This window comes from Liolophura sinensis, chromosome 7 (genome assembly GCF_032854445.1).
Source record: "Liolophura sinensis isolate JHLJ2023 chromosome 7, CUHK_Ljap_v2, whole genome shotgun sequence".
NCBI classification, from domain to species: domain Eukaryota; kingdom Metazoa; phylum Mollusca; class Polyplacophora; order Chitonida; family Chitonidae; genus Liolophura; species Liolophura sinensis.
In genome coordinates this window covers 10008333-10020036 of record NC_088301.1, presented here as the reverse complement: position 1 = coordinate 10020036, position 11704 = coordinate 10008333, and the positions used below count along the sequence as shown (strand labels likewise).

The 11704-nt window shown below is 38.5% G+C and overlaps 1 protein-coding gene across 1 annotated transcript; it reads left to right on the top strand.

Moving 5' to 3' along the window:
- The first annotated feature begins 232 nt into the window (after positions 1-232).
- LOC135470597 (NAD kinase 2, mitochondrial-like) lies at positions 233-9878 on the top strand. The gene is made up of 8 exons (XM_064749632.1): positions 233-575; positions 1067-1155; positions 2962-3132; positions 5282-5371; positions 5644-5874; positions 6608-6759; positions 7416-7596; positions 9437-9878. The coding sequence occupies exons 1-8, from the start codon at positions 330-332 to the stop codon at positions 9570-9572; spliced, it is 1296 nt and encodes a 431-aa protein (XP_064605702.1). The 5' UTR covers positions 233-329; the 3' UTR covers positions 9573-9878.
- Positions 9879-11704: the final 1826 nt, after the last annotated feature.

The following is an 11704-nucleotide window of genomic DNA, read 5'->3' as shown; positions in this document are numbered from 1 at the left end:
CTATATAAATCCAAGAAACTCTAAGAAATAAAGTGTCCGAGTTTGACGGATTTTAATCGATCAGTTGAAGACAAGGAACGTCACATCTGTCTGCGATTTCATGATCCGCGTGTCAGCAAATGGAGGCCCACACCGCGGAGCAGTTTGCGGCGATGGTTAGCCCTTGTCACACAAGTGAAAGTAGTATACAAAGATGGCCGCATGTGGAAGGCAGCTGAGGGTATCGCGTGGGTGTCCAAGAGTTTAGACTGACAGATCAGCAATTAAATATATGTTTGACATGCTGATTGGCGAGGACCCCAAAGCCTGTGATTTGTTCTGGTCGTCTGATGAACTTGTGGCCGATAGCTATGTGTTTTAGACGTGTCCTTCACCAATGTGTTTGCCCCCTTCCGAAACGACCGGGCAGCCGGCTGTCTGCTTACCTAAACAGTCGCCATGCGGCTACTGGTCATTTTGTGGATGACCAACCCGGCTTCTCGCCGAAGAGGGCAGTGCTTCTAACAAAAATGACCCGTTACGAGTACGAAAAGAAAGTTTGCGGCGCAAAGACAGACAACGAGTTAAAAAAATATGTAGGTACCGGTACCTCAACAAGTTTAAAAAGAGGTGCACACTCGCGCACACATCGATTGGACTGTAAAAAAGATTTATATATGTATGTATATATGAAGTTAATTTATTTACTTAGTTTTTGATTCCATGCTGCAGTAAATATTGTATTTGCATCTACAGAGTGACGGAATTATGTCTGAGGCTCATATTTGTGTCAAAATTAATATTTCCGTTTTTTACTCAAGAAGCGCATACTATGACCCCAGAGGTCATTTGTTCAAACCCAACAGAGGTTACTTTTTCATATGTACACTTTCTCTCTGGTAGTACATGGGAAGGTCTGTGAACACCCTCAGATGGTAGTGGGTTTCTTCAGGCACTGTCCGGTTTCCTCCCACCATATTGCTGGCTGCCTCTGTAAAAGTGAAATATTTTCAAGTACATCATAAAACGCCCATAAAGTAAATAAATCTGTCACATTTATACTTTATCAAAGTGATTTCTTTTTCAGTTGGACAGCAAACGGTCAGATTTCCAAGGGCTCTTAGAACGGCATCGTTCACATCACAACTGTGTGGAAAATATCAAGAAATGTCTGTTGTAAGTCCTTTATCATCACAGTGAAGAAAATGTCTGTTGTAAGTCTTGTGTCATCACAGTGAAGAAAATGTCATTTGTAAGTCTTGTGTCATCATATTGAAGAAAATGTCTGTTGAAAATCCTGTGTCATCACAGTGAACAAAATGTTGGTTGTAAGTCCTGTGTCATCACAGTGAAGAAAATGTCTGTTGTAAATCCTGTGTCATCACAGTGAACAAAATGTTGGTTGTAAGTCTTGTGTCATCACAGTGAAGAAAATGTCAATTGTAAGTCTTGTGTCATCACATTGAAGAAAATGTCGGTTGTAAGTCTTGTGTCATTACATTGAAGGAAATGCTGGTTGAAAATCCTGTGTCATCACAGTGAACAAAATGTTGGTTGTAAGTCTTGTGTCATCACAGTGAAGAAAATGTCAATTGTAAGTCTTGTGTCATTACATTGAAGGAAATGCTGGTTGAAAATCCTGTGTCATCAAAGTGAACAAAATGTTGGTTGTAAGACCTGTGTCATCACAGCGAAGAAAATGTCAATTGTAAGTCTTGTGTCATCACATTGAAGGAAATGTTGGTGGAAAATCTTGTGTCATCATAGTGAAGACATATGTCTGATTACATTGACACCTGGCTTATTTGGCTCAAGTAAGTGGCCTTCCTGCAGCTGATCAGCCTCTCTGACAAATAAGATTGCCAGCTTAAATGCAGCATTCGTTGGTTCAGTGGCCTGGTTACATTTGAAAGTTTGTCAGGTACCTGGTAGAAGATGGTAGTTTACACATGCCAATCCGCTTTCATCCAGCCATGCACTGCCATGTTTTACTGCCGTCACATAATCAGGCCCATAACCAGCATTGGTATGGGTGGGTGTGGGTTGTGGGAGATGGTGTCATACACATTAAGGTGTGCGGAATGACTGTCCTAGCCCCTCATAGGCAAAGGCCCTCTGTGGCTGAGTGGTTAGCCTTTTAGCTCAGTGCAATAACTCAAAAGCCTATTATCAATGTGGTGACTGTGAGTTTAAGTCCAGCTCATGTAGGCTTCATATCAGGTAGTACATGGGAAGGTCTGGCAGCAACCAGTGGATGGTCATAGTTTTCTCCCGTGCTCTGTGCTGTTTCCTCATACCACAATAAGAGCTGTTGCCATAAAATTAAAAATATTCTTGAGTATGCCTCAAGCACCATTCAGATAAATAAAATTATCCAACATCAAACAAAATACTCAGGAGCCTCTCACCAATGTAGTCGCTGTGAGTTCAAGTCCAGCTCATGCTGACTTCCTCTCTGGCCGTAAGTGGGAAGGTCTGTCAGCAACCTGCAGATGGTGGGTTTCCCCTGGGCTCTGCCCGGTTTCCTCCTACCATAATATGCTGGCCACCGTCATATAAATGAAATATTCTTGAGTATGGCGTAAAACACCAATCATATAAATAAGTCATATCAAAATACTCAGGTTTTCATTGGGCAGCGGTGGTTGCATGGGGTACATATGTAATGCCATATCCTGCGGCCAAAGCCATATGTGTCTGTTGACGAGATTATGTTCCTTTGTTCGGGTGTGGAAACAGTAAGGTTGCTGAAGTGATTCGCTGGTGCATCAGTCTTCAGCGCTGAATTCATGGGTCTTTTACAGGATATTATAAGGGTTACTGACACCATAGATTAATGTGTCCTCTCACTGAGTAAATGTGAAACCGATAATGTAGTAGTTAAAATTGTTGGGTAGATACAACTTATGTAAGTCTTTTGATTTGCCATTATGATTTATTTAAGATATCTTTCACTCAGAGACATTGCTGTTTTTGTTCTAGGTCTCAAGATATTGAAACGAAAGTTGTGGAAAGATTTCATGCTAGTCCCGAGGTGCTGGAGTGGGCAGATGTGGTGTTTACTGCGGGTGGGGACGGAACGTTCCTGCTGGGTGCTAGTAAAGTGAACAGCCGTGACAAACCAGTGATTGGGATCAATACTGACCCTGACAAGTATGACCAGACTTCCTTTCCGCTTGACAGAGGTCGCAGATGTTCCCAGACAGTGCATGTACTACTCTTTACGCTCAACTTACCTCCTTTCCAGCACTAGCTATGGTAGACTCTGCAATGTCGATTAGGTTCAGCTTTGCCATAATGTTTATTTCCACTAAAAGATTACCATTCAAATTATTTTAAATTAGCATTAACTATTTTTTCAATTTTTTTCAACCCAGTAAAAGTTTAGTGAAATTTCATCTTGACACAGCTTCAGTACATCTCCATTGTCGAGAGGAAGGTGACGTCACGTTTACTCTAGCTGTGTATAAACATCGAAAGTATTTTCCTTATAATAGTCTAAGCTGTAGCCTATTACAGATGCAAGTTGTGGACTTCAGAGATGAAGGCCCAGGCGATAAATATGCATGTAGTTTTCTCTCAAATTTGACATACAGGAGGAATATTTCTTCCACTGCTTGAACTGTTGAACAGTAGGCATACTATATCATTTACAAGGAACTCCATCAACCCGGTTTAAATAGCTCAGCTGCAGATGCATGGCCGGGGTATTCCTGGTTAAGATAGTTGCGTCTGGAGCGGTTGTGCTGGTGATTTTGACCCCAATTAAATGTTTACAAAATTACAACAGGATTGCTGTACAACTAGATTCATGCTAAATTCTGAAAAAAAAAAAAAAAATGGAAATAAATATAAGCACCACTGAGGCTGATCTAGGCTTTTGACTGTCGCTGGATTTTATGCTTCAGTTTTGTAGTGGTGGCTTCTAAGATGAAAACAGTGCTGACTTTTGTTATCGCAGACATCAGAAGCTTGGCTTGAACACTTTTTTTCAATAATAAATTTTAGTGTATATTTTTAAAGAAAACAGAAAAAAAAACATCCGTTGTAGGAGAGAAAGACGAAGGAGCAAAATTCTTCAGTTGTAATAAATTTAGAGAAAAAAAATTGTATTATTATATGTATTATATATAAGATTAATATCATATATATTATCTGTGTATATATACATGTATATATTAAATAATATATTTTTGATTATTTTTATTTTAACTTTAATCATTGCCCATGAGGTGCTTGTTCTCCTTGCCATAAACCTTCAGCATCCTTAATGAAATTAATCAATTTTGCAATGACTCTGATATTTTTCATTAGGAACTGCTGACTAAACACCAAAATGAACGACAAAAATGTAAATCTTTTGTAAATCAACTGATTTTATGTCTGTGGTGATCCGTAAATGATACAGACTTGTCCCAGAACACTGTGTGAAATGGCTCTTTGGCTACACGTAACTAAATCATTGTAAACAATCTCAACGTTATGCAGTAGTTCTGTGTTATCATATGTCACTTCATGGAGTGAATGGGTAAGGACTACATCACAGCTTAGGCCGTTCAACCTGATAGCAACGCGTTTGATTGGATAAAATTCTAAAGATGGCTGCCTTGACATACAACAGCCATTTGTGCAGTATTGTCATTTTGTTCTGCCTGTTATTCGGTGAAGTCTCATTAAAATATAAAAGTATGATACTTTTCAGAAAGCTTGAGTATACTGCAAATGTTTTTGCCAGGTGCTGCCTTGTCCTTTAGTGAAAATACCTGAACTGTTATTTGGAATTGTCTTGTGCATACTGTAGATGTAAGAGAACATTTTTTGTATATATCAAATGTGAATAGAAACAAAGTTTGGGACAGAGTTTCTGACATCACCTCATTTGTCATCACCCTGACCCCTTTGACCTTGCCATTGTTTAGGTTTTCTGTACAAAATCCACTAATGGTGTCAAAGATCTTAAACTATATGTCGTTTTGTGTTCTTACCTTTGACCTGAAGAGTTGATGTTGGCCCTCACTGGCTTAAAATGTTGGTCTTCAACAAACTAGGACCCAGGCTAGTGATGCCACAGGGTCAAATCCAGCTCCTGCTATTTTTGCTGTGACTGTATGTTATGTACCCGAAGAAAACAGGTATTTTACTCTGTTTTATCCCATTATTAAGTTTAAAAAGACTTATGTCTACATGTTACGTGTACATTGCATAAAAATAGAGCCAGTGAGGCTCTGTAAATAATGTTATTATTAGTTATGCTTGTCGTTTTACATACGAATGTCAAAACAAAAATTCTGATTCTTCCTAGGTCAGAGGGACACTTGTGTTTACCCAAGGGAGACTACTCTGCGATGAAGTTCACAGCAGCTCTGGACAGATTGTTGAAAGGGGATTTCAGGTAAAACACAGAGTTTAAGGTTACGTAAATTTAGATTACCCTGTGTGACCGATTATTTCTCTTAAAACTAAATTATTTTGATAGTTTACAATTTTGGTAAAAAAACAATTCAGTTGCACTTATCGTTTATGATTAAACAAAAATTTCGGTGGGTGAAAATTGATAGATGTACAGAAATATTTTGGAAACTTTAGTATTGTTCATTTCTAGTAACAGTGTTTGATAGAGCACTTTTAGCCTGTTGTAATAGCAGTGTAATTATTCGACACCAGGTGGCGCTGGCGTCAACGAATCCGGATAACAGTATCCGGTCAGCACGCCAACGATGATCCGATTGAGCTTCATGACCAACAGTTACAGTTCCCGGAACATCGGTTTTCCGAGGAAGTGAAAGAGTTGGAGACATTCCAGCCTCGCCGGGATTACCTGACAGTTCAACCACCACGTGTGTTACCTGTTAGAGCGCTGAATGAGGTGTTTATTGGAGAGTCTCTCTCCTCCAGGTAAGGCTTGTGAAGACTACTTGACTGTTCAGCCATGTGTGTTTCCTGTCAGAGCGCTTAATGAGGTGTTTATGGGAGAGTATCTCTTGTCCAGGTAAGGCTTGCAAAGACTACCTGACAGTTCAGCCACCAGGTGTATTACCTGTCAGAGCACTTAATGAGGTGTTTATTGGAGAGCCTCTGTTGTCCAGGTGAGGCTTGTGAAGACTACCTGACAGTTCAGCCACCATGTGTATTGTCTTTCACATTGCTTAACGATAAATTTATTGGAATCTGCTCCAAGTAGGGCTTGTGAAAATTACCTGACAGTTCAGCAACCATGAGTTGACTCTGGGATCTGTTATGTGTAGCCTGGTTGAGTTCAGATTGATGTATCTCATTTCAACCAATGAATTACCAGAACAGGGAACTGTTGTGACCAATCAGAGTATGTCACAAGCTCATGTAGTGTCAATTTAAGTGACAATTAAATAACGTCCATTTAACTTATAACGAGGTTATACAGAGAGACATTTCATTAATGGCACAAGAAGTGAATGCTAACCTTTAATTTGGTTTAAGTAGTTGTAATATTAGACACAGATACGGGATCACTTGTAGCGAAGTGAAAAAGAACCGTGGACATTGTACAGGTGACTCAGCTGTGTTGATAGTGCATGTTATTGCTTTTCTGTTGCCTTCGACACCACATGCAGATCTTCTGTAGTGACATGATAATGGTTTATCTATCTAGGGTATCGTACTACGAGTTGACTGTTGACGAGGGGAGTGGTCAGAAGCAGAAGAGCTCCGGCATTACCGTGTGTACGGGGACAGGATCTACATCCTGGTCCTTCCACATCAACCACCTGTCTATGGAGGCCGTCCGTCAGCTGCTCGATATAGGTGAGAAACTGGTTATATCAACCTCCCGAAACTGGGTTTGAACAATGTCAGTTTGTACTACCTTAATTCCTCAACCTTTTCGCATATGAAAGATCAATTTTCAGTTCAGTTTATGCACATTTTTAATTTGATTTTGGAGACAAAAATACTTTGCTTGAATTGGCCAGTTAAAGGGCTTCACAAAATGCATAATTTTGTCAATCAACACAAAATAATGCCTTTAGAATATGCTTGAATAAACACCTTGCAAACATGACGCTGTTAATATGATGGCAGATTCCAAAATAAACTCAATTCTCTAGCAACTTTTGTCATGTGACTTGAATTAGACATAAATTGTAATGTGATATGAGAATTAGCCATTCAGATCTGCTGATGAAAGTGGGTTTCCCACCATAATAATGACCATTGTCGTATAAGTGAAATATTCTTCAGTATGACATAAAAAACATTAAAATAAGTGAGCAAATGAACAAAACCACTTTAGTAAAGGGGTGTTGGTCTGAAGTGAGGACCTCTCAGATAGTGTAAAGCTAAACAATCATTTCTTTGTGATGTTTTTGACTAGATATGTCTGATGGTGGTAGCCGTTTTAAGATACCTGTTTGTGCTAATAAATACAAGTAATACCCATGCCTTTTGGCTTTGTATTTCAGTTCGAGATACATCTAAGGAGGCGTTGCCAATGATCAATGACACGACCCTGGAGGAAGTCGTAACGCGTTTTAACAACTCGCTCATGTATGACCCTAGCGACTTGAAGATGGCGTTCACAATTCGGGACCCCCTGATCAATGGTGTATTCCAAGTGTCCACCCCCAGAGGGTTTGCCAAGAAGTAAGCAGTGCACTGGAATGTTTACTGAATTACTGAAAATGACTTTAATTCCAAAAAAGTGCATTTTTAGAGGAAAATAAATGTCTCAGAATGTTATTTTTGGTGCTGAAACTTACAATTTCCAACAGAAAATCATCCAGTGTTCCATGTGAACCTCCAAACAGCTGTCTAAAATCAATAGAATTTTTTCTGATTCTGAGAGTTACATTAATCGTAAAAAGTGTTATGAAGTTTAAAAGAAAGGAACTCATTTATACCACCTTTACTTTAAATGAAACAGCTATACTTAACGATAAATAAAATACAGCCTACACCTTAAAGTATTTGAGTATTTAATAGTTAGACATCAAAGGCTCAGAAGTCTCCTTTATGCCAGCATTTGAACAGATTAGATACATCATTGTTCTTAGCTTTGCCCAGTGACTCTTCAGGTCATGGCATTCCAGACAGATTTTTGGCAGACTAGAGCCACAAATGGAGGCGTGATGTGGTTTTTTAGGACATCCCAAACTCTTTCTTTTATAGAGTTGGCTTTTACAGACCTTAAAATCCACGATTATCATGATATACGTACGTACTTAACTGAAACTGGAAATGCACAGTAACCATATTGTAAGAGTAAACCCTTAAGCACCCTGACGTCACAATGAATATTCAAGAGGAAGAAAGGAGGCTTTTCATTGGACAAGTCTAAAACATGACGGAAATTTCAATGTGCCTCGAATCAGTGGATTTTGTAGAAAGTGATGATGTTTAAACTGTTTTTCTCTGTTACAAAAACTTTAAAAAATCTAAAAAAATAGGATTCCACACAGTTTGTATAGCTCTTTCATTTAAATTATAGTTTGTGTAAATGTGTTGTGAAAGTTTTGTAGCATACCGAATATTCCATCAGTGAGAAGTGTGCAACTAGTAGATGATGGACATGTGGTTAAGCATGTACATATTAACTTTGACTTATTGACTTTGGGCTTTAGTTTAAAGTTGGGTGTCTTCAACATAGTGTTCCAGTGAGGCAGCATTTCGATTGTGGACACATTTGGAGTGTCTTACTTTCAGGGAAGACGCTGGCAGTTTTGGTGGGAAATTAAAGTTCATTTGAAATACATGAAATTTATTTCGACGAATGAAGTTGCAGAATGAAAAACCTATTGTGACCAACAAGGATGTCCCATTGTAAGAGTGAAGGTCAGATTTCTGGTCACATGATCAGGCAACATTACTAGTTTAAAAACAGCAAGTGATAAAAATGTATATATATATATGTGTTGAGAGATTTCATTGGATGACCCAGGTAAGACTAACCTGTAACTGGTTCGAGCTTGTGTGTTTCACCTTAAGTTGTGTATGTAAAAATGAAAATCCAGAAGCAGATAGAGGCGTTAAAATGATACAGTTTATGCCTACCTTCAGGTTTTTCGGGTGAAAAATTAATCAAATTTCACAGAAAGCTCAGTAAATGGCCCCTGTAAAGGTGAAGGAATCATCAATCAGAATCAAACAAAATGTGTCATTTGCAAAATGCTGAACATTAGGTGAAAGTAGTTGTTGTATTGAACACAGTCAAGGTATCAAAGTCAATTTAACTACATTGATTCTTTGCCTGTTATGGCCCAAGGATGATAACTGATTGGCAGAAAGGCTTCAGATTTCTGTTTTCATTTCTGAAAAGTTTTATCCCATTCATTCCAGTTGTTATGTGCATTTTGCCTATACCTTTTTTTTTGTACAGTAAATGTTTTGCTTGAACTACAGTCATAACAATTTTTCTCTATTTTCAAAAAAGTGTTCAACAGTGTGATGACATTTGAAGACGTATCCGGTGTTTTTCTGTTTTCAGAATTCAGGTTCGATCACGTATGTGGGATGCCTGTTTAGTGGTTGATGGGGGATCTTCGTTCAAGTTTAACGATGGTGCCATAGCTACAATGGAAATGCTTGAGGAAGATGCACTTAGAACTGTAACTTTCGACTGAGAAGAGTTCATAAGCTGTTGTGTGCCATATTTAATCAGACTTGTGTGTGGGAAGACTGGAACTCGGATATGAGGGTGGCAAGGGATGATCCAGTGAGACTTTTACCTTGCCAAGAGTAGGTCATGTTTTTTCTAGTCTCATATAATTTTGGACTGTCTCACATTACCTGGTGTCAAGCAGATGCTCTGGCAGAGAAACTGTTAGAATGTTCGAAGTAAAATTACATGCAGAGTGATGGTGTCATTAAATTCTGATTAGCTTATTGCCACACGATTGGTTAACTATTGTCTTTTCTACTGTATCAAAAAATTCTGCTGTGTAAACAAATTCATGTGCAAATACTGATAAACCTATGAGAAGTTCTTGTCCAATCCTAGGTAATGTGAGGCAGTCTGATGTTCTGAGAGACTATAATGTTCTTTCTGTAGTAGAACTCGAATGAGACTTGAATGAGACTTGAATGACCAAGCAAGGCGGGATATCGTGCAGATCCATTGTTGGAGTTCCTTCTATGTCTGATACAGAAGTTTCAGAGAAACAAGCCATAGGTGTATGTAAAATTACATATTAGGACTTAACTAGTATTTTGAAGACATAATACGTGGAAATGGCCTTAAAGAGTTCTAAAATAAGAAGGCCTAGATGTAAGAGAAAAGGTGATTAGAAAAACAACAAGATTCCAAGCTTGTGGAAGTTTTTTTTTTGTTATTGTTAAATGTTTTGGTTATATTGTTTTAGTTTTATGCATGCAAAGCTGTAAAAGGACCAAAAGACTTAGGTTTTAAAGCAGACCCGCAAAGGATCACAAGATGGCAATTTTTAGAGTTGACAAAGTTAAATTTTACTTTGAATTACAGCTGAAGACTAGCAAGCATTAAAATCTACCTGCTTTTTGGGATGATCCATGCTTTGAAACATACACTGTCATGTTCACAGACAAGAAAATTGAAAGTAATTATTTTCTTTGTTACTGAACTAATCACAGCATAACCAGTTCTCCTCTTGCAGAAAGTAGATAAACTGATTGAGGTGTTGTCTTACGTTTGTATACGCTGGTAATATGGGTCTTTTTTTTTTATGGCTAAATGTTGTCTGGCTGTCTGTTCATCTTCTGTGAACTCTGACTTTTGGCCTTACCACTGTGATACCCAACTATAGAGGCTTCGCTGTAGTCAGAAAAAAACTTTTATTTAATGACACTGAGCACTGCTTACAACATGTCTGCCTGCATTCCCTGCGATGCTACTCTCGAACCACTTTACGGCATACGATGATATATACATTAGCAGTTGTTCATATGTCGTAATCAAAGGTAAATGCTATAACCACTATATCTGCAGACCCACTTGACTTAAAGTGTTATCAGAGTTGGCTGATTCCACAAAGCCCTTTCTGACTTAAGTCAAAATTTGAAAACTTTGTGAAATGCTTAGTTTTTGGTACTGCAAGTTAAAATTTACACACATTTGACTTTAGATGATATTGATGAGGGGTACAGAATTTTAATTTCTAAAACCCCAAAATAAGCTTTGGGATCATATTTCAAATTTTTAAGTAAGTCAGAAATGTTTTTTTTTGGAATCAGCCCCAGGAGTTTGTCTAGAGCTATCACCGAAGTAGAAAATGAGTCTTAACGCTTTGAGCGGTAGGGAATTATTCTACTTTTTGTGATTTTTTTTATCTTTTCACGTCATCACTGAAATGACTGAAGATCCTGCATGTTATATTGATCTTCACTAAGCCTGGAGCATTGTCACTCTGCTATAACATGCTTATCTTTAGTTCCTAAACTCTTCTTATGTAAAGAGATGCAAAATCAACGCTGACTGGCTGGCAGTAGAGATTGGACTTCCTGGGTTAAATTTTGCAGCCTTGGTTTATTTATTTTATTTATTTTATTTATTTGATTGGTGTTTTACGTACTCAAGAATATTTTGAATATTTTGGGGAAACCCACGACCATCCGCAGGTTGTTGGCTGACCTTCCCACTTACGGCCAGAGAGAAAGCCAGCATGAGCTGGACTTGAACTCACAGCGACCGCATTGGTTAGAGGCTCCTAGGTCATCACGCTGCACTAGCGTGCTAACCAACTGAGCCACGGTGGCCCCTTGCAGCCTTGGTCACACCTGA

What these genes read in the sequence shown, in the direction of transcription:
- LOC135470597 (XM_064749632.1), top strand. Translation starts at nt 330, where the DNA reads ATGAACTTGTGGCCGATAGCTATGTGTTTTAGACGTGTCCTTCACCAA. An exon ending in AATATCAAGAAATGTCTGTT is followed by an intron (nt 1,156 to 2,961) that starts GTAAGTCCTTTA and finishes TTTTTGTTCTAG; the next exon opens with GTCTCAAGATATTGAAACGA. An exon ending in GGAGAGTCTCTCTCCTCCAG is followed by an intron (nt 5,875 to 6,607) that starts GTAAGGCTTGTG and finishes TTATCTATCTAG; the next exon opens with GGTATCGTACTACGAGTTGA.